Genomic DNA, 26,971 nt, shown 5'->3' on the forward strand with positions numbered 1-26,971 from the left:
ACGCAAGTCGGATGAATAATTCCGAGAGGGGTAGACAGCTGTGCGTCGTGGTCGGAAGTGACGTCAGACGGTGGGTTCATAGTTCCTCTTATTTTTCTCGTTCGACCGTGGAAGGGTGCGTTCTCGTGGCGACGAGGGCCGCCGAAAAGAAACGAAAACAGGGAAACGTCGACGGTCCAACAGCAACAACACCAGACACTTGTCGCCGAGCAATTTCTAGTCCGCTGCATTTACACCGAGAGCCTTTTTTTTCACCCACGACGACAGACGTATTTTTTCGACGATCGATCGTGCTTCGGACGCTGCACGCGTGAGTCTTCGCGCGTCAACGTTTTTTCTTCGAGGATCCAAGCTCGGTGGCTTCCCACGAGAGCCTACATCGAGAGCACACGCTGACACGAATCGGGAGACTTCGACTCTGATAGGTGAACGAAGCATTTTCACGCATTCTCATTTCGAAGCAGAGAGACGAGAACGAGACTGAAAGCGTTAGAACCGTTAGTCGATTAATTTATTTAAAGAACGAGTAGCCACTGCTTGGTGGAAGCACTCGAGAATCAGCTTAGCGGCGGATCGACCAAACTCTCACTCCTAGAAATCGACGTCGATCTGTAGAGGATCTAAGGACGAGCAATAAGGATCGCAATTTAGCGGTAAACTTCAACGAACCAATATGTTTTTTATCCAAACGACAATACATTGTAACTCATTAGAAAATTTAGACACAGGAAGTGCGAGAAGACGCTGAGGATAGTCGCGATCTGTTTTCTATATTACCGACTAGTGATCCACGAAGATGCCAGGAAATTCCAGAGCGTAATTCCCTGGACGAAAGTGGAAAGTTTAGCAAGGAAGCTACCCGCTACAATATTTCTAAATCGTCGTCAAATGGACACAAATGACTAGCTTAACATTATCAGCAAGCACGATCGAGATGCCCCTGTCAAGACCGAACCCGTTCGTACCCGCGAGCGCAATCTCGACCCAGACGTACATCATGTCGAGCGAGAACAATCATTTGCCACCGTTGAAGGCGAGCGCGTGGGCCCTGAAGCAGTCCACCGCCGCTGGTGGTGGCGAGTCGTCGCCTAGTCACTTGGCCCATTCTGGCCACATGGTCGGCACTCACCTGCCGAGCCTGAGCTCCAGCGCGAACAACAGCCTGCTCAGCCTGACCGGGAACTCGGACAGCCTGAACTTGAGCCTGGGCTCGCACGCCAGTCACAACTCGAGCCACAACTCCAGTCACAATTCCAGCCACAGCTCCAGTCACAACTCGCACGCACAGCCGAACGGTCAGTCGAGCACCGCGCTGGTGGTGAAAAATGGTCGCGCGGAGGGCGGCGCGAGCAGCAACAACGGTGGCAAGCCGAAGACGATCACGGTCACGCCAGACCTGGTCATGAAGCTCTACATGGACAAGCTGACGCCGTACGAGCACCACGAGATCTTCAACTACCCGCAGTTATACTTCATCGGGGCGAACGCGAAGAAAAGGCCCGGTATAATTGGTCGGCCGAATAACGACGATTATGACAACGACCAGGGTTCCTACATCCACGTCACTCACGATCACGTGGCGTACAGGTACGAGGTGCTCAGGGTGATCGGCAGGGGCTCGTTCGGGCAGGTGGTCAAGGCGTACGATCACAAGATGCACGAGTACGTAGCCCTGAAGATGGTCAGGAACGAGAAGAGGTTCCACCGTCAGGCGCAGGAGGAGATACGGATATTGAGGAAGCTCCGGGAGCAGGACAAAGACAATACGATGAATATTATTCACATGTTTGAATCGTTCACGTTCCGTTGCCACATGTGCATCACCTTCGAGCTGCTCAGCATCAACCTGTACGAGCTGATCAAGAAGAACAAGTTCCAGGGCTTCAGCATGCAGCTGGTGAGGAGGTTCGCGCACTCGCTGCTTCAGTGCCTCGACGCTCTCTACAAGAACAAGATCATCCATTGCGACATGAAGCCAGAGAACGTGCTTTTGAAGCAGCAGGGATGCAGTGGCATCAAGGTAAGTCTGACGATTTTTATTCGACACTTTATGCGGATATTACGCGTAGATCCTGAGGAAGGGGGTTGGGAAACAAGTAGCGAGCTGATTGGTTAATTGGAAGAGCATTTGCTTTGAGGTTTTCTGGAAAACTAAATAATAGCCTAGCATTTTTAATTCTGGTTTAATAGGTTAAAGTCTTTTGTATAGGTTTCACTATGTTGCAAGTCTCTCTGACTACTACAATGTTTTTTAATTGAGAAAGTCGTGAAATTTGATAAAAGTTGTTTGTGGTCTCTCAATTGTATCCAATCGCTATCATTTATCGCTACTTTCTACGCACCTCGTGCCCTGAAAACATGCTCAAGTATCAATTTTCATACAAAACGACTTTAAATTTCGGCATTATCGTGTCTCATTTCCTGAAATTGTCGGCCCGTGAAACGTAAATAGTCATCTCTCGTGGCAACATCCAATACGTTCCCCGCGGATAGAATTTTTATTTCAGCACGGTCGTTTCGTGATTAACCAGAATCTCTCGACAGACCAACAAACCCGTCGTTAGCCCAAATACCGCAAGGTATAAGCGGAATAAGCGCGACAAGCTGGCTCGCGTGCTCGCGATACGTTTCTATATAAATGTGCAACGCTGTTCGTGTGCAGACGCGGGTGGCACGGCGAAACACAGAGGTTTCGTGTTTATATCAACACGCACACAGGTCTGGTGCGCGCGCACACGTGGCCACGCGAATATCGAGGCACCGCGGAACCACAACAATGCGAGAAGATTAGCGTATTGACAAATGCAATCGCGCGTACCAAGTGTCCTTGTCCTCCGCAGTAAACTCTGGGGAACGATGCACGTCCATGCGGCCGGCGTCGTATTATCTCGCCCTCTGCGGTCTATAGAGTTTACAAGCACCACCGTTGAACTTTCGACCGAAGCCGCTCCGCGACCTTGCGAGGTCGACCGTGCACAGTTTCGTTGCTTTCATATACCGCTAACGTGGGCTATTATTGGCTCGAATTATTGACATCGAGATGACCACTTCACCGGCAGATGCGTGTCAAATTATAGACCAATGAATGTTTTACCCCTTAGGTAGCCTTTCGACTTTTCGGTGAGAATATATTTCTTATTTAATATAGAATTATTACACATATTGTACAAGTATATGCATTTATTGAGGTATAGACTCTGGCTGCTAGTAAAGGTATATTGATCGGTACTGCGTAGTGAATGATGACAGGAGGGGTATGTGTAGTAAGAGCAAATAGAGTCTTGGATTTTGGTATTCTTGCGGTGATTGGTTTGGGCGAGGCGAATCAGTGAATGGGGAAAAATTTGGGAAGGGCCTTTGTTACTGAGGGGGGTATGCGGTTGTCGCGGCGTGGTCTGGCTTAGTTGTATCGCGACTTTTGGCGGTGTCACATGGGAGGGAATATACTGTGGGACAGTGTGGTTATATTACCTACTCTTGTGTATATTGCAAGTGCTAATATCGTGAGTAGATTTATACAAGTACTGTTTCGCTGTGGTGCTCTTATATTAGTTTCTGTCTACACAACTGTACGAGTGTTTCGTTATCACGCTACAACTACAGAGCTTTCACGTCATTATTCTGTAGCTGTATATCTACTTTACTATCATTCCATAGCCTCTTGATTTTTGTGCTACTGTGAGACTATTATACTACTCTGTGTGGACTACGTCAGTATGCTACATGTATAGCTGCTGGGTAGCTATTTTAACACATCGAGTTCCTCGTGAATTTAACGTGACTTTCTACTCAGACCGCGTGGGCCACGTTGTTACATTTTTTTTATACGAAGTTATTAAAACAACCCGAGTGGAAAGCCAAGGGCGGGTCATCGATAGCCCACGTGGCATTCAACATGCTAAATTTATCCACGTTTTTACTACATTAGTAGTTGAAGTTTTTTCTACACTCTTACTGAGTCCATTATTACATACGTATTTTTGTAACAGTGACGTAACTAAAAAATTACAGTCTCTAGAGAAATGAGATCCTATCGTCATTTAGTGCAAGAACCATTCTTTCTATAGACACGACTAACTAAAAAAGCAGCAAATTTTTTAGTTCTGTCATTGTTTGTAGGCAAGTGAACAATGTGCTTCAACTATGTATGTACTACTAATTATGAGACTATCCACTTTCTAAACAGTTTATCTCGAACAATTCATTCTACGCTAGCGTTCCAATCGTAACCCCATATTAATCTTCCAATAAATCAATTTCTCATTTTCGTTCCAATTGATAACATGATCGGGATTAAATTGGTTTAATGAACTGCAGAGGCTGCATAAACTCGATCGCGCTCGCGATATGATCTTCGCGTTACTCGACGGTAATAATATTCATCAGTCGTGCCGATACCTCTTCAACCATGCAGATCGAGCTCGGACTGTTATCAGATGTTTTGAATAAGGCTGCGACGAGGGAGGAAGGCAGAAGGGTTGGGCGGAGATTGCTAGGCGATCAGGCGAGGTATCGCGATCAGTGAAGTGTGAATCGAAGATGAATGCAGGGAAATAAGTCGAATTTCTTCGAGATATAATATTCACGCTGAACTTGTTGCCATTCAATTCGTCTCTTGCTCTCGCGATATAAAAGATTCAATATATTCGAATAATTCGAGGCGGCATTCCTCGAAGGTGGAACGATATCCAGGTGTCTAGAAAACTTCTCAAGCGTTCTGTGAATGCCGCTATTGTTAAAGGTTATTTAATAATTTCATTCTTTGTAAGGTTCCAAGAAATTTAATTTTGAAGTGCATTATCACTTACTTGAAGTTAGATGTTCGAAGTTTGTAAAAGGTCGCCTAACCAACTTTTAATGAGTGTAATGTAATAGGTATCTTATCATGGTGGGAGTCTTGCAATTAGAAATTTTGTGCAAGGTCTTTATAAAGTCTTGGAGCAATTAGGATCCTTGAAAATAAAAAATGTATAACCACATCTAGATTTGAAATTTTTATTTTAATTTTATTAGAATTATCTATTTCTATTATTTTTATTATTTTAATGTTCCCGATATACTTTTGGAGTTATACTTAAATTTTACGAAACGTTCTGTGTATATTCGAAGTGATTGCTAGCTCATCGCTAATTGTTATAGAATATTATACAAGCATCGTCGCGTTCGAGTTACAAATATTTAACTTACGGGAGAACATTTGACCGTTTCGCTTCTTCAATTTGACTTTCCTAATATTTAAACACGTTCAGTGCTTCTCTCGAGTGCTGTCTTATCGCACGAATATTCATTGACTTCCCATAACGAGGAATCCTCAAGGCTGCATAGGATATCTCATTTTACGTAATTATGTTCCCAGTTAGCATTCCATTGTTCTCGATCTCCGTGACTTATCGCCTCGATTTCTCTTCTCGACCCCGTGCTGCCCCGTGGAAAAAAATAAGGAAAGACGAAACTCCGTGAGGAGTCCTCATAGAGCCTTCGCGGTAGTAATCGAGCTTCAAACGAACCTCGTTGCAGCGCCCGTAAATTAGACGATACGAATGCAGAAAGGAAGCATAACTAACGAGAAAATACTATGGGCTATGTATGTTTCGTCCCGCAGGAAGTTGAAGTTTATGGCGATTTGTTCGAAGTGTCGAGTCTTTAAGAACTCACATGCTCGCAATTTCTAGCGTATGGTGATGATGTAGGTATCGTGAATCAGGTTTTACAACTATCCTCTAATATTATGTATCGGGTCGTAATACACACTCCGTCGTTGCTTTTCGTCAAGCTAAATTAAGATATCAAGTACCCGTTAATTTGACGGAATTGCTCTCGCTGCTAGATTTTTATTCATCATTAATTAAAGATATCACCTTTTAAAATGAGACTAGGTGAACTGGCGTACGATTTTTTGTCGATAAGTTACAGCAATTCAAAAATCGACAATTTTTCGGTCTCAATTTAATGATCCTTTACCTTCGTGGACGAGCGTATATTGAAAATAAAAATACGTGACCTATGTTTCTTTGCCTCTCGGCCACAAATTTAATTAGCGGGATAAAACTAAGAACCGATTCTCGAGAGAATATTTCGTTGTGGATTGTAGAACTTTTATTTGTCGTTGTCGTGAAAAATACGAATGATTCAGTTTCCAGTTCACGTAGCCCGCGAGGGTAACAAGATCAAGCCAGAGTTTTCTGCGCGAGTCGTTTCGTTTCGATAAAAGCGCAGGAAGTCACACTGAACGAGTTCATTCCCACCGTCGGGCTTCCCTGTAAGGTGAGTGTCTGCGTACCTTTGCTATCCTGTTGATCGATGAAAATAGGACCGATTATTGCGCATTCTGGAATCACCCGAGGAAAACTGGTTCTAAGTCGCTGACTACCGTTACCCATTAGTAGAAATTATCGAGAGTACTTTTAATAATCTTACAATTAGATGGCCTTGGGTTGATGCGATACTAGCATAAGGTAGAGTATAATAAGCAGGTCTTAGAGTTAAGTGGATGAAAAACATCGAATCTGCAAAGTGATTTTCTTCCTGGTTCTTCTTTCGTATCAGATGGGAACACTTCCAAACATGGACTCAGTTTTGTAATTTCTGATCTGCGGATAAAACGTATGGTAGCAAAGTTGCATCAAGATTTTGGTACACTCAAATTGATAGACCCTCTGTTATACTTTCATGTTGACTGTTGCAATAGAAAACAGAGTAGTAAAAATGGAAGATAATATCTAGGATTACGTGTAGTCGACATTCGTAAAAAGATTTCTATTTTTTTACTCCAGCAATTTTTATAGCTATTCAATTTATAGTAATCGACGCTTCCTATATCCAAATATTTTCTGAAAATATCGAGAGAGTTCAAGAGAATTGTCTTCTTCCTTCTTTTGTAATAAGTACTAAAGAAAGAAGTTGGCATCCAGCTGGTTGTTTTGGTATTTATCGACAGCACAGTGAAAGGGAGGAAAGGTGCTTCTCTAGACGTCGTCGATTGCAGTGGACTCGAACCTCGACAGAGCTGGAGACGGCCAATTAATAATCGTATTGCCGCTTCGGATACCAATCTCGATAAAGGGAGGTGAGAATTGAGTGAGGCCTCATCCAAGTGTCCATTAACCGTAGTTAGAGAATCGGTGGTATTGACGCGTAAGTGGTTGCCGCATCGACGAACTGGCAAATATTCCAACGACCAACTAAACGTCGAAAGTGTGGATACTCTTTTTGGACCATCGACATCCTTCTTCCTTTTTTCTTGATCTTTGATTTTATCTACTGCTTGAACTGATTATCGGTACTTTCCACGCTCTTATTATACATTTAGCATTGCATCCAATAATTAAATTTCAATCACACAATTAAAATACAAGAGAAAGTATATATTTAACTGGTGGAACTCTTAGATATTGCAGGGTTTCTGTAGTCTTCAATCAGATTTCTCTAATACGTATTCGAAGTCAGTGGAATATGCTATGAATTTTTGACAGAGGAATCGCGTCATAGATTATTATAATCTCTAAGAACAGTCTAGCCGGAAGTATCTGTGTACACACGAGATAATTGAAACCGTACTAATGATTAGATTAAAAGCTCGGGGCGGGAATTTACATCGGGAGACGGTCAATTAATCGTAATGTTATTAAATCGACTCTTGGTAAGGGTTCATGAATTCGATACGAGCTATAAGTACCTATTACTCGCAGTTACTCCACGGATATTGCCATACTGTCGCGCACAGCTTGCCCCTCTGCGTGTGTACGAGCTGTACAGCACCGATACGAAGTGTACACGGGAGTAAGTTGATAGCGATACGAGCACGCGTTTAAATGAGTCAATTTTAGGCTTCGTGTCGTGGGAGAAGACGCCTTAACAACTGCCATATCTAGGGATACCTTCAGAAATATATTTCTTTCGAATGCAATGTGTTTATTCTATGCAATCATGGGCTATGGTAAAGAGTAATTGCTCCTATTAGCTCTCAGCTAATCAAGTACGATACAGGATAAAAATACAAGGGGAGAACACATCGAATCATTCGTCAGTTCAATCATCCACAAGTAGAATAATCTGTCGTTTCTTCAGTCGCGTCCCAGTAGCTTTCCTCTCTTTAAGCATTACTCCCACATTGTACATCTTCACTTCTCAGCCTAAATATAAGCACACGCGGTCGCTCCCCAAGATCTATTTTTGAATTCGTTTCTACGACAGCCTTTCCCTTCTTCCGATACGCAGGACGAGAGCCGATCCTCTTCGCCGTGCTCTTTGCTCCTTCTTCACGGTCCTTGTTTCCTGTCGTATTTTCGCTGACGAAAAGTTTCCTTCGCTCAGCGTTGCCCCATTCAGCCGCCAAGTTTACCGTGACAATGTCGAGTGAAATAAAGGGTCGAAGGCTGCTTGAAGGTTTCGCCAGGTACTGTTCGGGAAGTCGTTCTTGGAAAGGAAGTTTTGGGGGAGGCGGCCATGCGGGAACAATGCTCGAGCAATGCTGCGACTTAGTTTCGCTCGAGGATGCTGCCTCGGGGTTATTGCCACTCAATTCGTGCAGGCGGAAACGAGACAGATTGCTGATAGCTAGTTTTCGAGGTAGAGGAGTTTGTTAGAATACTGGGAATAAGAAGGGACTGGAAACTAAGGGGCTCTGGAAGGGGAGGTTAAAGGAAAAGGAGTAGATTATGAATAGCTACTTTCGAAAGCTGAGTTTCGTGGAGTACCTACTGGAAATAAGAGGCTAGGAGTTAAGGAAGTGGGAAAAAGAGATTAGAGAGAAGGAAAAAAAGGAAAAGAAAGGGTCAGGGGCGTGGGCCGCGGGTCAGGAGACCCCTTGATTGCCTATTATATAAAACTTTCGTGTAATCTAATTGTAATGAATTTTACCTCTTGGGAAAAAACGTAGTGGGCACTCAAAACGATCGAAATTGATCCTTGTGTGTAGAGTATAGGCGCAGTTACCTTAACTGCTATTATTAAAAGTCAATAAATTTCTCATAAATAGAGGCTTCATTTAAAATTTCATTAAAGATCAAAATATTGGCCTCACATTATATGGGATTACCAGAGAAACGAAGCAATTTCAGGAGGAAAACGAGTTTTTAAATCGACCTGCAGTTATCACGCGTAAGCTACACGTGACGAAGGTAGGAAGAGTCTGTTCTACTTACTTCCGGGCGGTTTCATTCTGGGACATTCTACTACGAAGCGTTTTAAATAGCGGTAGCCGTAATTATGCGGAAAACAGGATAAATATACTTAAACGTGGCGCGGCCTAAATGTAATTGGCGAAGAGGTGCAGGAAGGAGGCTCGAAGCTACGAAGACACACGGATTAGCGGGGAGCTCGGTCGTAAAAATAGGGAACGAATAGGTTTCTCTGTTCACCTATTAATAGCTCGTTGCGTCGATAGCCACGGCTCTGATCCACGATTCTAGTTTATCGGAAATTTACGTCACTAATCGGGCGCATCGCAACCTCAACGAAAAGATACGATTGTTCCGCGATCTCTTCCTGGGAATTCCATTATATTTTACCGTTACGTATCCTTCGATTTAATATAAAAAAAAGGTGGATAAAGATGATAAAAATCCCTTCTGGAGAATGGTCGATTAGAAAGAATATCCAAAAGAAGCATGGTGAAACGATACAAGCAAAAGGTATACTATAATACCAATTAAATCGGAATGAATGAATTTTAATCCTACTCATTTTATAGGGTTTCTTATTGAACGCTTAATGAGTACGGTAATGATGGTATACCGGTACTCCGTTTTACGGTTTGTTACAGTATCCGAGGAAGAGAGAGACAGAGGGAGAACATGTGTGCGCAGGTCAGTGGACTCTAATAGGTAAAAATAGCGGAAGAAAGTAAAGGAGACTAGCATGCTCGTTTCGGGATACTGTCATTCTAGCCTCACTGTTCCCATCGGGAACAGATCTTGTTAGTAGTAGTGCTTCTTAAGCTGTACTCGCGACTCATGCGTTCCTACACACTCAGTTGATGCATAAGTTTGTGCTGCGTCGCTTCTCCCTTTTTTCGATATCAGTTTTTATATTTATACTCGGAAATGTTATTTTATGGTATCACGTTTATGATATACATACGTGTCTTTGTTGGATTCATTAAGTTTAGAACGTGATTTATGGAGATTACTAATGATGGGATATCAAGCTGAGAAAAAATAACATTTTCAATATCTGCTTTTGTATGTAATAGAAAAAGCCCACCAAAGAAGTCACCATTATTGACTTATAGGGGAAATTCTATAACCCAGAGGATAACTTGGAAATGGTGCAAATGTTTGATGAGGATTCCCATGGTGTGGTATGTTCTGTCTCCATTAAAGTTTGATGGACGACCGCGGCGAGCACAGGTATTGAGTAAAAAATTCTGTCTCTGAAATGGGAAAGCCATTTCTGGGGTGTCTTTTAGACTCAAACATTTTCCCCCACTGTCAGAAATATTCTCCTTTTTCGACTCGACACTCTCATTTCTGATCTCTATATAAAAAAACGTACCAGTAATTTAATAAATCCAACAACACGTATGTATAAGAGGAACGTGATGCTATAAAATAACATATTTCGATGCATGAATACCACCAATTCCACCGAGGAGAAAAATGGGAGAAGTGAGGCGGTACGAAGTTACGCATCAACCCAATATGTGCAGGCTCGCGCCACAGCCGTTCTGTTCGAGTGACGAACTGTACGGAAGCAACCTCGATATTTACTCGCGTCGTTAATGGAAAAATGGGCGAAAGCGTGAACGCAAAATTGCTGCGCCGCTGCTCGTGGCAGCGCCGTTTCGAGACCGCCTTTTCCTAGGAAATTTGTTAGCCCCGCCAGGTTCCTTCATTTCGGTGATTAAAACTTTTTCGCTGAGGGCTCAGCGGCGCGTTCGCTGAAAATTAATTCGGCTGTCCTGGTTTCACCACGCCGTTCCGAATAATCAGGGGATCACCTACTCAAACAACTTTATCTCTCGGCGAAGCCCCTAATATCTTAAAAGCTCACAAAAGATCGACAAAGAGTGTCCAGGTAACGCAGGGTCGGAGGATCAGCCCTCCCTGTGATAAGGTGAGATAAGGGAGGGTGTTTGTTTCAACTTGGATCTTTATCTAAGGGTTCACTAAGGTTGTTCCGTGTGTTTACATTAGATAACGTGGAATTACGTACTTCGAGGAAGTTCTTTGGCTTACGCGGGTTTGTTTTCCTGCAGTTCTTTGGTGTTGTGGGCTTTTACAATGTTGCTGTGTTTTCGAGTATGTAGGTGGATGAAGTCTACTTCAGTTCTATTGCTGAATTCTTTGGATCACGATGAATGTGTTGCTACAGTATTTGCTGCGCTCTAGTACATTATGTACTTTCAAGTTTAGGAGAAAGTTGGGGGTCAGTCTTTGTGGACGGGTGGTATCGACTTTCGGAGTACAAACATGATATTTTAGTTATTCTATATTACCTTCTTAAACTTGAAACTTGATACCTGATATTTGACACTTGGGAAATCTGAAGAATTTGAGAAACTTTGAGAGATTGAAGAATATCTGATACTGGAATTTGAAAACCTTGGAGAACTAGAAGATTCTCATTAAAATATTCTAATAATGTAAGTCCACCGAATTAAATCATGCGACGCCAAAATTGTCACAGCACGTGCCTCCAGTTCAACACTTAACGATTCATCTTCTGGACTCCCACGTTCGATTCATTCTCCAGAAGCAACTGGAGACCCAGGAACCCCTAATTGTTCCAGGCATCGTGCAATTTAAAAGCCATTAAGTTGTCCGTCCCCCGACTAAGATGTAACTTAAGATTCAATAAGTAGCCACGCGCCTCTATATCGTTACGTTGAACGTTTTCGATCGTCGACTGGTAGCCGAACTCTCTTCATTGTTCCGAGGCTAATTGAGCTGCGCCCACTTGAGGCGTAGTTAGACGAATGATACCGCTTCGGTGGCGCTTAAATCAGGACGCAAAGTGGTCACGTAAACGCGTTACACGTGGTTTCGCATTTATTTTTTACGGTCAATTTTTACAGTTAGCATCTTAACGAATCTACGCCGACTGGTTTTTCGATCGAGCCGAACAATGGCGTGTTATCGTTAAAAATGCGATGAGAAGATTTACTGGGAAAAGTTCAGCGATGCGTTTACCAATACGTGGAATTTTCGAAACGAACCGTATCGTTGCGCGCGTTGTTTCGTTACTTCTATTTGTAGAATTTCAATAAATCGACGTACATTCATTTCTTCCTTTTTCCACGTTCAGTTGGTTACGTTGCTGGACAACTGATCTCACGGCACAAGGAAATTTGAATTGAACTTATTATCGAAACAATTTATCGTTTATTTACGAGTCGAAACATCAGTCGTATTTATTATATACGATTGTTCCACGTCCTGTTTTGTTTTCGATGCAATATCAGGACACTTATTGCCTCTGCCCTCATTGTTTCCACAGATAAATTATTTACCAACGTTTCGCCGCGCAGTTTTTATGAAATATGTTCAGGAAGCACATAGTTTAAGATTATTGGAGAATGATTCAGATATATCTGCGATAAGATATCTATAAAACTGGTTAACTGTAGTAGCTTCCGAAGTATCAACTTCTTGCTATGTATTTTAATTCTCGGCTAGTGTGGTGAAATCATTATCTCTTCACTCGTTAGATATCAATTTATTTGAAAACAAAGGAAGATTTCATTTCCATTGCTGGAAGAAATTGAGTAGTGCAGGCGGTAGAGTTTCATTAATTCATTATTTAAAACTCTACGGAAGCAATAAACCTTATAGAAGTTTCTCTAGGGACTCTTGAAATAATCAGTGCATGACAGTTTTCTCATAATGAAAAGTTCAAAACTTTTTTTTACTTCACTACATTTTCATAAAAAATGTTCGTTGTACCATCCTTTATTCGATGGATCTGTGATTCTGAATCACCCTGTACAATTCGCCATTGTGTAAAGCTCGTTCTCGTTGAAAGGGTCGCCCTAGACCCGATTTTTGTCCGGTGACTCTTCGGTTCTTTCTGCGGCCTCGCTTCAGTGATCCTGCACGTTGGCGGAACGGTATCGATCGCTGAATGAATCGAGCCTGTTCATTGTTTCGATACTTTAATCGAGCATACGACGCTAGAGCCGGGACGTTACCGCAGAGACCAGCCTGTGGCACTTCCGTGACACGGAGGACTGGACCGGTTTTCCATGCTGGATACGAATTGCTCGCTCCTCCTTTTGCTGACTCTCTGCACACCATACCGTACCAGCTTATACATATACATACCACATCCCGCTGCTGGAATTTTCTTTCACGGGTAAAACGTCTGTTTGCACTTGCCTGCTCTTGCGTGTCATCTAACTTTTTAACGTTTTTTAAATCTTTTTAAAAATTCGAATTTTTAACGGGCATTTTTTCAAATTTACTACGGTTATTTTATTCAAATTTTTAATTGCCGTTTTTACCAATTTTGCACATGTTGAACGGTTATTTATTCAAATTTTCAACGGTCATTGATTCAAATTTATGACGGTTATTGATTCAAATTTGTAACGGTCATCTTTTTAAATTTTTAACGATTATTTTTTCAAATTTTTAACGGCCAGTACCTAAATATTCAAATTTTGTAAATTTTTTCATATACCTACAAATTCTTCCTCATTTCACACGCAGATGTAAGAAAGGACAACAGCCGATCTGTGGTTCCAAACCAGTTATCTCGATTATTTCGCAACTTCCGCTCCGAAGGCCTGCTGAAAGCTGAACGTCGTCCTGCGTTTCAGCCTCACTGCAATATTTCAAGGATCCTACCTCAAAAGAAGTTTCCCTCTGCCACTCACGCGAATTGCCGTCCACCACAGAAAATCGGAGCAACATTCGTAGAAACTGTTCCTAATTCTCCGCTCTACTAAGAACAAGGTTCAGAATGCCAAGCATTAGCTAGTCCCGCGATGAAGACGCGTTTCACTCGGTAACATTTTCACCGTCCGGAGCCCTCAACTTCCTCCAATTTTCGCGGCTTCCGGTTGCAGAGATAAGGGAGAGCCAGCGTCGCCATCCAGCCGCAACCGCCTGTTCGATAAACCTGCTACCATAGCCACTTATCCATCCTGTCCAGTGCACGCAGTATTGCTTTGTTGGAGTTATGCAACGATTCTTTCATCCCCCTCAGTAGGAGGGAAGAAACGGCAGGGCCGTCTGGACGGAACAAAAAGGAGGGAGGAAGGCCGTCTTCAGGATGACGTAGAAGCTAATCGTGCGTCTAGTGCAACGTCGCGTGACTAACGAGAATAGGGGAAGGGGTGAACAAAATTACGTCGAGGCATGATGGAAAATTAATTGGGAAACCGCGTACCACGGCTCTGTTCTCCGTAGCAGGAAAACAAGGAACGCTCGAAAAAGGCTCCGCGCTCTAGGACAATGACCACGACAATGAGGACAATTTCATCGACCAGCTAATTCCCCGGGTGGCGGTTACTGGTTCATAAATTCCACGGGGCAGCCTTACTTGAGGAAGTTGCAATAACCCACAGTGGTCTGAAACGATTCTCTAGCCGCGAAAAAAGATTTTGATCATTTTCAATTATTTACGCAGTTTAGGTACGAGTGATTTCCTATATTCTTGTGGTCCCTTATTTGGAAAGGAATGCTATTCGTATAATTTGTGGTGGTCAGAGAGCCCTTTTGGAACGCTGTGCACAACAAGTAATTTTCCAGTTCCCCTTTTCTCGGGCTGCACTTCCGACCTGGAAATATCGCGATGAATTTTTAAATTAATCGCGACTTCCCGATCGAGTTAGGCGAAGTAGGACAGGACGACAGCGGGAAGCCTCGAATCTGCCACGGAACCGACAATTTATGCACTTCGCCGCGGAATTTTCGTAATTGAGAGGAAACGAGACGACGAGAAGGGGTGGGGTTACGAAGAAGTTCCGAGGAAGCACTTCCTAGAGAACCTGGGACGAAAGTCCGGGTGAAATCGTACCAACGACGACGGTTAATAATTCATTATTGTCGGCCGCTTACCAACCTGTTATCGTACCCGGATTCCACGCCGTAAGTTATGGAATTTCGTTAATTAGCCACTCGTCGAGCATGAAGATTTCAATGGTTACGTAGGAAGCCGAGCGCAGTCGTTGCTTGTTGCGTTATTACGAGCGTTTCGTGGTGTGAAAAGTGAATTGATATTGTCCCGATGCGATAGTTGGAACTTGGTGATATATAACAGAACTCGGATTATCTCTAGCGTTATTCTGTACGAATGTGGTAATACGTGGTTTCCAAATACAAAAGCTCATGGCTGAGTTGTTATTATCTGAACTGCAAGTGAAGTCTCAAGTATTTGAACGTATATTGTTATAGCGTGCTTCAGTTTTCCAGACGTCAGCTCGTATTATCGATACTAAGTAGATGCTGGTAGGGGAGAGTTAGTGAGCTTCTGTTATCCAAACTTCATCGATAAATATAGTGCAGTATGTATTTGTGATTTTATGGTAGAACTATTGAACTCGCATTTTCAAAAACGTGATGCCGTTTTATCTGATAACCAGAAATAGGTATTTCAATAAACGGAGTTGTAAGGTACTTCATTGAGTAGCGCACAAGGAACAATGCTCATGCTTCCTTTCAGATTTTGCACGATCCTTCATTCTCTCCAGCCAGTTCTTGATTATTTAATCAACCCTCGCGGTTCGCGAAAGTGCCCCGCGCCATTTGTGCTCCGCAGAGCCTCTCCAACTTGGGTTTTCCTCTAACTCCCTCTAACTCTCTTCAATCCACTTTGACTGACTTGGAGTCGTTCCAACCTGCTTCAACCCGTCCGAGCAGGCCGGAACTCTCGAGGGCGGATCGTTTCTCGCGGACTCCAGGTTGGAACCCGAGGCATACCTGAACGATGCATCATCGATATCCTTGAGCGAGCAGCGAACGAATGCGCTTTTCGAGGCGCTTCTTGGCCCGAGCTTAATGCCCAGGCCATCCTCAGCTCTCGGGGACAGTCACTTTGCAAGAATCACTTACGGAGAAAGATTGCGTGCAATAAACGTCAACGCGTCGAAGGGAACGTTATTTACGGAGTACGTCGGCGCCGTTCGAGTTGCATTTCCGCGACTTAATATTTACAGCGAGTCTCTCGATGCTCTTACCCTCCGTTAATTATCGTGATTACTGGCCGACCGCGGGCACGGTCGGTAAATAACGTTAACTGCTTAACTACAGAAGACGCGAATGTAATTGATACTCGAGGCACGTTTTACGTCGCGGATGCTTTTCAATTGCAACGCTTTCTGTTTTCCTTTCCCCTCCCTTTTTCTCTTCCACCTGCCCCTATTTCCTCTACCCCTATTCCTCGAATGCGATTTCTAGTTCCAATCATTGTTCCCTTGCGCGTGCATATTGAAACATCGATCCTAACGATAGGCGGGGGTGGAAAGAGTGGCCGCGCAGGCCGTACGGGAGGGGGGAAAAATAGAGCAAACTGACAACGGAAACAATCTGTATATCCAACAATATCCGGTTGGCCGCCGTCAAGAGCAGCCGTCCGTCGTTCACAACTCTGTTTACGGCTCGTTAAATATTGATACTTCCATTTTACGTTCACGCAAACACCGGTTTGCCCAGGTAGTTCCCGTTTCGCCGCGTTACGCAAAAATATTTCGGAAACGTGATCCTACCCACTGTTTACATTCCCCACCCTGTTTTCGTTTCTACCATTGCTCTGTGGGAGTTATTTGCCTCCCATGGAGAGTTTCTGATTGCAATTTTCTGTCACTAGTCCTCATGGATCGCGAAGAACAGGCACAGCATTTTGTGTATTTTAATTTCTTTTTATCAGCTTATGTTTTGGAGAGGCTAGGGAAGCAGGAGAAAAGCAGCTCAAGAATCACCACTGTGACAAATATTGATACTCAGATTAATCAAGTACTGTGATTATTAACTCTTCGAAAGTTCGTGTCGCTCTTAAGGAAAAGTTCAACTAGAACATAAACGCTAGTTTTAACGCATTTCGGATAATCCGAACTGTCAATCAAAGAGTAATGCAATAATATTTTCCTTCGTTAAAGTTTTCCCTGTCCATTAAACGTTTCTGGCAAGGCGTCCAGAGTAGGAGTTCCGGTTAAGTGTCCAACTTTCCACTAAACTATTTTCTCGAAAGCATGTCCGGGTGTTTCTACCCCTCCAGGGAATTAAGCACTCGCACTTGCAATTAATTTCACAGTTATTTTATTTACGCTCGGTTCAGACCTTCGCTGTTTATTATTGCTGCACGCGACTCAATCGCCCTCGACGCTCCTCATCCTTCTAATATGAATATAATGCAGAGAGAGATATTAAAATTCTATGGTAGACCCGATGCTCGCCTCGATGTACCGTATATGAGAGCGTCGATTGTTTCCCGAAGATGAAGCATCGACGAACCATGGGGACGTGGCAGCTGAAGTATTTCCGGTCAGATGTAATGGCCGACCTTGACAATAACTCGTCGTTGGTGCCCGTGACCAATTTGACGGTGCCTCGCCACGATTTTACAGCAAAGTGAGCTCGCTTAGCTGACTCATGTTATTGTTCGCGTCGCGTGAGAATGAACGGATAAGGATCACGTGGAAGTTCAAAATTTATTACTTTAAAGGAAAGTATTCCAGTTGCATCTTTCGGGAAAGGTCTTATCTCTTCTGAAAATTTTATGACGATGGTCTAAAGAATTTTTTTTTCAATTAATTGGGAGTTTGGAAATCTTTAAAAGCTTTTCTAAAATTGGTTGATGCTCTAGGAATTTATTTACCTCTTTAGAGACAAAAGATAGAAAAAGGAAAAAATAGTTCCAAAAAAACGTAAGATCATTGAGCCTCTGTGGAAATAGCACTCTAATGTTTCCTGTTATGAGTGACATAATAGATGATATTGGTTGGGGTCAAATGAGTTTCACATTTAGAAATTATCAAGTCGAATGAACACATAACGAGTGCAACCAGTTAGCATATTACTATTTAAGAATAAAGTTTCCAGGTAGTGGGTATAGCACATGAAAAAGATCAAACTAAAAGACCACTTTACACACCATGTAGCTGCGACTACCATACGTTCAGGTAGCATGAAGTGCGTGCAACTACTTTAAGCACTCGGGGCATTAATGTTTTCGCCCAATTTCTGCAGTATACAGCTCTTCAGAATAATGAGGCAGCTAGATCCTATCGCGCTACATATTTCAGGGAACTGTTTATCGATCGTACAGTCAATTCAGAAGCAGCAATCAGGACCGAGATAACCACTTTGACTTTCCCTGCAGTCACTGACGCGACGGTGACTCAGAGGTCCCTGTGGTTATGGCCCCTGGGGACAACGATTCGACAATAAAGTGGATCACTCAGCTGTGCAACAGGACGATTGTTTCGAAACGAATCCTGAGTGACCTCACCTTAGTATGCTAAGGGTAGGTAAATGGAATAGGTAGAAGAGTAGATAAAGATAGAGTTGATTTTATTATTATTACTATAATTTTTTACGATCTTGTTTGAGATCAGTATTCCGACTCTCTCAGATTCTGTAGTTGAATCCAAAGCTAGGAATCCTCTAGGGTTACAGGGTTTCTCTAGGTCTTATGTATAGAATCCTACAAGTCCTCTATACCAAATCCTATGGATTCTGAGTAATCTTGCGAGTCTCATATTGTCTACATTGACTTCAACATAATTTGTAGTAGGCATAGGTACTTCAGAAATTCAATACAGTTCCATAGTCTACCTTCAACTAGAATTTAGTTTTACGGACCCCAAGTGATTGCTATAGAATCTCATGGGACCTAAATTGCATGCACCAGGTCACACGTGTTTCAATTCACTTGTTTGGTGTTCCACAAGTTTCTCGACTATGCAATATTCTATGAATACAGGATCGCCTGTGTCAGGTTTCTTACCTCGTATATCATTTTCAATTGCACCTTTAGAGGGACTTAAGAGTCTTTTATCCTCACGAGTGTCTTCTGTAACAAATATCTAGAATCATAAATTTGCTGTTACTTAATCGCTGTGATCAATTTATTCAAAGAAGGATACACGAACAAGGAACAATTTCCTATATTATACTTGTTAAAACTAAGAAAGCTGAAGCTCCTTAATACTCATCCAGCCAATACATATTAATTACAGGTGGTAGAATAGTTGCCCATGGAAACGTTCAATCTACCTGTTCTTCCTGTTACGACCAATTATGAGGTGTGCTCTCTTTTGCGTCTTGGGTTGCCTTGTAACATTGTATAAATACACGTCAATCAGGATAGTTTCAAGCCCTGCTTCTATCGAACTACTTGGATATTACGTAACCTGTTTCTATTTAAACGAAATTTCTTTTTAGCTAGCCACGCCAAGGTGAATTGAGTCGTCTTATTAACTCAGTAATCACACGTTTCAATTGTAATATCGATTCTCGTCGTTCGTTTTAACTTCCGCTCGTCACAACGTGGTTAGAATGTTCGGTGACCCGAGGACCTGCCGCGGAACCGTGACCTTTATTAAAATTCTAGTCTTCTGCAATCTCTTTTCCAGTCTTTGGATCTCCACTGATACTTCGAACATTTCACAAACAACTAATCGAAGTTACAAATTCGATACGAATTATTACTTTACCCTGGTCCAATTCCACCCTTCAGGAACAGAGCATTTCACCTGCAGACGAATTAAAACCTTATATCTTTTAACTAAATGGTAGAAACGTATTCTACAATTATCCAGAGTTTAAAAACAAATTGTGTTAAATAAAGACAGTTTTACGGGAGGAATTAATTTAACAATTTTCAGACAATTTCGCTCGAGTAGAAAGTTTCTAAATTCAATATTAAAATAGACACCGTCAGGTTCCTAAGAAAATAGAAATTCGACGAACAGAGTGGTCACGTTTTCGTTCACACCGTTGATTACGGATACGTCAAAGGCATACACTGCCTTAATTGCACTCCCTTTAAATGCTGTCGCTCCACGCGTTGCCCCTGCCGATACCTTTCCCCATTGTACCGTCGAGAATCCGTTTAATCGTGTTACTGAACAGTGTTCCGTTAACTGGCGAGAATTTGCTAACGGCGCCGACGAATTTTAGTTGTCAATCCCTTTTCCGAGAAAAAACCGTCTGTTACTCTACCTCGAAACCATGAAAATGTAGAAACTTTATACGCGATAATTAAGTTAAAAAATTGTAGAATTGTAGAATTGTAGAAAATAATTGAAATGATTATGTTCTATTATCGAAGTTCAAGCCGTTTCCATTCGAAAAATCACTGTTTTTTCAAATATCCCAAACTGATATCGAGTATCAGTCGAACTTTATTTAACAACCCCTAATTTCCCGAAATCCATTACGTTCATTTGATCAGGGAAATTCGTGGGAAACACATTGCCATGGGTGCAATCCTTGGGGCTACGGTTTCCAAGTCAATATTGTCCAAGTTGCGGATCATATCCACCTGGGGGAACGATTTCAACGCTTTTCGAAACAAATCGCCGTCGAATTTCATTTTCCAATTTTTCACCATAGTGGAAGAGCTTGCGTTACACCGATAGTTGAAACAACCAACCGTAACGATGAAACGGATATTGAGCGCACGCGCCTCTCTCCTTCTCCCTCCGCTGTGTACATACTTTTCGTCGATGAAATATTGAAAACAATTCTGGTGCGCCGGCTCGACACGCTATTCGACAGCTCCCGAAACGGTATTGGACATAATTCCGCATGGCTGGCCGATAAGTCGTCCTATTCGCGTCGACGCGACGCAGTGACGATAACAACAGCTCCTGGGGCGAGTTTCGAACGACAGATTTTCTTGAGGCTCTCCTCGGTGAGTTCGCGTGAATAAGTAGCGCGCACTGCCACCACCTGTTACCTCGGAAGCTAAACAGCCGTTCCAATTAGGGGAATGAGCTTCTTTTTATCGCCGTTCCCGCAGAGGAATGAAAGGGAAACCGCGAATAAACATTTCCTCCCCTACTCTGGCGCACCTCATTTCGCAGGGCACGATAAAACAAGTCTAGAGCCACGGATGATGGTTCCTGACCCCTTTCCGACTGGCAGACGCACCCGCTGCGTGGCTCTGCGAGCTTTGGTAATTATTCGCGACAGACTCGGGCGTAATTACGGGTCGTGGCCGAAGAATAAATTCGCGCAGCGCGGAAGGAAGGGATGGAGGCTACGATCTGGTGATACGGTAATTAACGAAAAGAGTTTCACGGTTGTTCCGTAATTTACGGTCCGCGGTGCTTTATGCAGAGGCACAGGATGTTTTTGAATTGTGGATAGAGAGGTGTGTGTTGAAATTCCAGAAGAGGAAATGATGTTAATGAATCTAGATCTGTTGAGTAATTGGGGTGTAGAGGTTTTCTTTTTTTCTTCTTTTTTTTTGGAGCTTTGTGAAATGATTGGATTGTTAATGAAGAATTATTAAGGAGAATGACCTTTGATATGTGTTATATAAAGTAGAGATATGAGAGGTAAACGGGAAGTTGCTAGTTTCAGCGGTAAGGGAAGTGGCCGTGTATATGCAAATAGAAGATAGAATCATAACAATCGGCAGGAACAATAGGAAACATAAATCCACAATCGATCAGGAAACCCACACTACTTGCAGTAAACCTCCGTATTATTGCAAATGTAAACAAAAGTAATCGACATTAAAGTCTATTATTCAATATTAATTGAACACTGATTCTGCGGTCATCTATTAATTGACACGCTGAACTTTCGAGATATCAAACATTGTGCAATGTTTGTAGGTGTGCACCGCATACTGGCTTGCAACCTAAAAAACTGAATACTTAAAAAATCACTTTGTCATAGACTAGATTTTTTATTTTTTTCCTCAGAGATCCTGTAAATTTCATTTTAAAAAATATAATACAAAACTATAAATAATTTTATAAACTGTACACATGTAGATTTCTGTGACTTTGGCCATACATCAACTCCTCTTCTCCAATTCAAGAACATGCGATAAGAACCTGCTATCAGTGCATTCCTTTTCAACAACATAAATTTGCGTTCTTTATTCTGAAATAGTCAGAATGGCAAAATTGATGTGGAATAATTTGCTGGAACATAGCAATTTCGTAATCGCAATTTCCCCGCGATTTCGGGCGCGGAAGGAACGAATCGGGAGCACAGTTTGTTCGACAACGAATTGTGCCCAGCCGGATGTTCGACGGTTGTTTACATTGTTTCATAAAGTAATTTCACGGTGAAGGCGCGCGCGAGTGCGACGTACGATCACTCAACGAGACAGCAGACCCACATTTCGCTCGACACGCCGAACCGGGTGTTTTCTACTTCGAACCAGGCCGCCCCTCCGGGTCAACTTCCGTCGAAAAACGTCTCTGCCTGTGCCCCTCCGGAAGACTTCCGCCGCACCGCGCAACCCACCTCTCGGAATCGATCAGCTGTGTCACGTACTATTTATGGTGACGCGGATATCCCCCGGGGAACACGATCGAGAGACTCGTGTCCCCTGGAGCACATTGTACGCGCGTTTCCAGACGCGTCTTCGTGGGGAAAAAGAAGGTAGCGTGAGAGATCGATACTATGGTGACCTTAACTAGAGCAGGTGGATTTCAAGTTGAAGATGGAGATGTTGAACCTTGAAAAATGGTAGGCTGAGTCGCATGCGATAGGTGTTAATTTAGTGTAATTGGTTTTAGAGTATTTTGGAGTGTTTTGGGATAGCCGTGGTATGGTCTAATTTTCTGGGACCATTTTCAACCTGATTGGACTCACTTGGTATTATCTGGAATTATCTAGATTCCTTGTGACTCCTCCCAATTCATTTGGACATCCTCCAACCCTTTCGAATCTACTCGAACTCACTCAGACTTGTTTCAACCCGCTCAGATCTGTTTGGACTCAGTTGAATTCACTCGCCTAGGTCTGAAGCGAGTCTAGACTGTATCTACCAATAGTAGAAGAGTTTTACATAATTTAGGAACTACTCATAGATAAAATTGGCTCGGGAATTCTACCTAAGTCGAAGTTCTTCAGATACTATATTAAATGATTATATCATAAAGACTGCTTTATATTAGTAGAGGCAGCACGTTTGTGTTTTTATAGCTGGGAAGAGACATTACTCGAAGGGTCTCAGCTTAGGCATCGAACGATAATATTCTAGCTTATTGAAATTCACGTCGACGTTCGTTCGCCAATAACTAGACGAACCACTATAATCCTGGATAAATTCCAAGGTGGCGTTTCTGTTGGCCGCACGTGAGGCACTCGATGCTACCCAAAATATTAAAGTAGGCCGGTAGAAAACAGATACGAGATCGCGCAAAATTATCCACCGCCTTAGTCGATTGCTCTAGCCTACCATCTCCTTTGATATCTTCATAACTTGCGACGTGAGATTAGAGATTAATCGAGCACACATGCTGCGCGTGGGATGGTCCAAAACTGACCTCGCGAAGAAAGAAATGTTGCAAATTTTAGAACTAAGAATAGATGGAATCTAGAATTTACAATCTTCTAAGTTCAACACCGTAAAACAGTACAATATTAATAACCGATTTTGCACCTAAATCGATTAGAATTAACTAGGGTAAACAAGAGAGCTCTTACATGTGCATACATTTTTAGCTTTACTGGAGTATCGCATGTAAGCCTAGGGATTCGACTTTATTATCGCTGGTAAAAGTATCTCATTAAACAGATATTAATTCTGTTTGCGAAATGAGATTGCAAAGTTTGTAAAATTGTTCATGAGAATTTAGAGATTGCAAAACCATTAACAAGGAGCTTTTCTTCTAGATTTCGAAGATCTCCGAAGTTTTAACGTGTTTATGAATTCCGATTCAGTTTCCACTTTCCATCATCGAAACAACGTCTCACTATCAGCAGTTGCTTTTTGCCGAAACAGTGTATTATTTTGTCACGTCCCTTTACCAAATGTGCCGTAAACGATACGGAACCTTCGTCCCATGCAGACCACGTACGTTATTCATGATACGCTTTCCGACGTTTGTATATCCGAGATTTTGTGTATGCGGCTGAAGCCAGCAAATAATATACTATTCCATCAGTAGGAACGTGCCACAAAATCTCCTGAAACCGTTAAAACAGTACTGTCTAGAGGAGTGGGGCACGGTCAGGCTGAACTGAAAAGCAGCCGATGCTAAGTCAAAACGACAACTCATCACGAACTTTCTTTCCAGAAAAATCGAGCTGAAAAGTGCGCAATAAATACACCTGTGTCATACTTTCATGTAAAAACTTGATAGAATCAATGCCCAATATACCAATTCAATTTCCCAAAAGCCACAATAGTCAATTGCATGAAATTGTGACAACCCAGTCCAGTAAAAATATCGAGAAATTTAAAAAATCGATGAAGTCGAAACCTGACTCATAACGATACTACTTTGCCTCTGGTACATTGTAACAATCAGGAAAGTAAAAATTTATACCATTCCATGATCAACTAAATAGTGTTCTCTATACGATACGACAAACGATAAAGAGGGGATTTGTTAATCTATATCCAGTACCCTTGCGCCTATAAATACCCGAAGCTATCGATCACACGGTAGCACCATGTACGACAGTGAAATGAAGCTTATCGGCAACAGATTAACGTCGCCAGCGCGAGACGGCAATAGAGAAACACGACACGCACCGATTCTCGTACCTCGGTTTCATTCACTCCGCGTGCAACCCCTCGCCTCTCAGCCTCCCTTCGCTAACGAACTCCAATGTCCTTCTGTTCCAGGTGATAGACTTCGGCTCGAGCTGCTACGAGAACCAGCGCGTCTACACCTACATACAAAGCCGCTTCTATCGCGCGCCAGAGGTGATCCTGGGCGCGAAGTACGGCATGCCGATCGACATGTGGAGCCTGGGCTGCATCATCGCGGAGCTGGTTACCGGTTTCCCTCTGTTGCCAGGCGAAGACGAGGCGGACCAGCTGGCCTGTATAATCGAGCTACTGGGCATGCCGCCGCCTCACCTGCTGGAGTCAGCGAAACGCTCCAGACAGTTCATCAGCTCGAAGGGTTACCCGCGCTATTGCACCGCGACGACCATGTCCGACGGCACGATCATCCTGTCGGGCGGTTTCTCGAGGAAGGGCAAACATCGCGGGGCCCCAGGGTCCAAGGACCTCAGACGGGTGCTGAAGAACTGCGACGACCCCTATTTCCTGGACTTCATCACTCGCTGCCTAGAGTGGGACCCAGAGGAGAGGATGACGCCCAGCAAAGCGCTGAGGCACGGCTGGCTGCGTCGGAGGTTACCAAAGCCGCCGGAGAAGACTGGGAACGACACGCTGCCAGCGGTCTCGTCGGCTGCGGCGCCGCCCACCTCCTCCACTGGCCTCAGAATCGCCGCCTCGGGCAGCAGAAGCTCCAGCAAGACCAACAGCCTGCAGAGCAACAATACCGAGAACTCCTACAAGGTAAAACAGTTGAACGACATCTTGCATAGTATGTTCACTGTTTATTCGGCGCTGCAACGCTCGCGCGGGGGTCAGTCTGGCCTCGTCAAGACGAACCTGACGGACGTCGGTAGTCAGTAGTTGGACTCTACGGTTGGTTCTTATTATTGGTCTAGTTGGCACTTGGTGAAGTTCGATTGAATAGTGATGTGGAGCGAGTATACTCCTGTAGATTAGTATTCCATGTACTAAAGTTAGCGACGTAGACTGGTGAAGGCTGTCTTCTCCTCTTGCATTTGTCTTCCCTCCACGTTGTCCCACGTGAGTACATGAGAGGAGAAGGTGGCCTTCAGCTTTCTGTGTCGCTGATGCTGACTTTACTAGAGTGCAGAGATGAGAAATTGGCTAGTGGATCCTCTCTGTTGTTGAGAAGTTGTTGAATTGTAGAAGAGTTGCCAAATAGACGAATAGTATGAATTAAACTGGCAAAATTGTTGGACAATGAATTCGTAGTGATGTTTATTGAGACATGATAGTAGTGATGGTGATGGTAGTGATACTATACTTCGTACTTGACGTGAATTCGACTGGTCGGTCAAAGCCACAACTTCTAATTTGCGGGAAACCTTATTAACGATAGTTTCCTGTCAAATTGAACAAGTTTCAGTGCCGCTGAACCTTTAGGAAAGCCTGATCACTGTGCAGCAATCTTTGTTTACTTGTTGTCGTCACGTACATCCATTTTCTCACGCTTCATCACAGAGTGGGGTACCTAAACATGAGATAGCGATCTTTCTATTCAACCTAAACAAAAGCAACCCTCATAAATTTTTGTCTTCTTCTATACGTGAATCAAAGTACACGATTTCAGCAGTGATTTCTTTGCTGGCCATATTCTTTGCACCAGTTCGTAGTCAAGCTTTTTAATATTCTGTGAAACTTGTATCACTTTCCTGAATACAAGTGTAAAAGTTTGAAATGCAGAGACTCCTGCATTTTGATTCTCTAAAGTACTCCACCCTGTGCCTCGCTCCAGTTCACTGTGCCCCCGTCTCGTTGGCCCGTCACCTGAGCCTCTTTCTCACCGTTTGCACTTTCGGTCTTTGAAACAGAGCAACGGGACGAAGCAAAGACGAAGAGACAAGAGATAGACCGGCGGGGTATCGAAAACGATGTATATATTGGAGTTTGTCCGATTGGTCCGATGGCCCTGACCGGCCAGCTGAATTTGCGTCAAGTATAGCGGCGAGCAACAAGCACAGTCATCAATTGCAGGGGCAACAGCAGCACAATAACGGTTCACGCGGATCCCATGGGTCGCACGGGTCCTCGCACGATAGTCACAGCTCGCACGGTTCCTCAGGCGGATCGAGTCGGCAGGTCGTGATCAGGAGTATCAAGGACATCGTCGAAGACCTCAGACGATACAAATGAAGCACGAGGCCATCCTTTCTCGCTTCGGACGCGGCCGTAGTCGTCGATGTCGCCGTCGTTGCTGGTCTCGTTTCCCGTTGCCCGAAGGATCACCTGTGCCCCGTCTCGTCGACGACCTCGGCCCATTGCCACCTGTCGGACGAGAGAGGGTGGCCTCGTCGTCGAC

General features: G+C 43.4%; 1 protein-coding gene across 3 annotated transcripts; it reads left to right on the plus strand.

Moving 5' to 3' along the window:
* The first annotated feature begins 647 nt into the window (after positions 1-647).
* On the plus strand, positions 648-26,809 carry LOC143180360 (dual specificity tyrosine-phosphorylation-regulated kinase 2). 3 transcript variants are annotated; one of them, XM_076380034.1, is made up of 3 exons: positions 648-2,020; positions 24,709-25,392; positions 26,634-26,809. In XM_076380034.1, exons 1-3 carry the CDS (start codon positions 899-901, stop codon positions 26,664-26,666), a joined length of 1,839 nt encoding a protein of 612 aa, XP_076236149.1. In that variant the 5' UTR covers positions 648-898; the 3' UTR covers positions 26,667-26,809. The 3 variants fall into 3 exon arrangements, with proteins under 3 accessions (XP_076236149.1, XP_076236147.1, XP_076236148.1); XM_076380032.1 differs by having other exon boundaries at positions 26,647-26,805; XM_076380033.1 differs by lacking the exon at positions 26,634-26,809 and adding an exon at positions 26,484-26,633.
* Positions 26,810-26,971: the final 162 nt, after the last annotated feature.

The sequence above is a fragment of the Calliopsis andreniformis genome, chromosome 6, assembly GCF_051401765.1.
Source record: "Calliopsis andreniformis isolate RMS-2024a chromosome 6, iyCalAndr_principal, whole genome shotgun sequence".
Lineage (NCBI taxonomy): Eukaryota > Metazoa > Arthropoda > Insecta > Hymenoptera > Andrenidae > Calliopsis > Calliopsis andreniformis.

Bases quoted from the DNA above. Each gene is read 5' to 3' on its own strand.
- LOC143180360 (XM_076380032.1), top strand. From the start codon at position 899: ATGACTAGCTTAACATTATCAGCAAGCACGATCGAGATGCCCCTGTCA. The intron at 2,021-24,708 runs GTAAGTCTGACG...CTTCTGTTCCAG, and splicing joins AGGGATGCAGTGGCATCAAG to GTGATAGACTTCGGCTCGAG. The intron at 25,393-26,646 runs GTAAAACAGTTG...CATCAATTGCAG, and splicing joins ATACCGAGAACTCCTACAAG to GGGCAACAGCAGCACAATAA.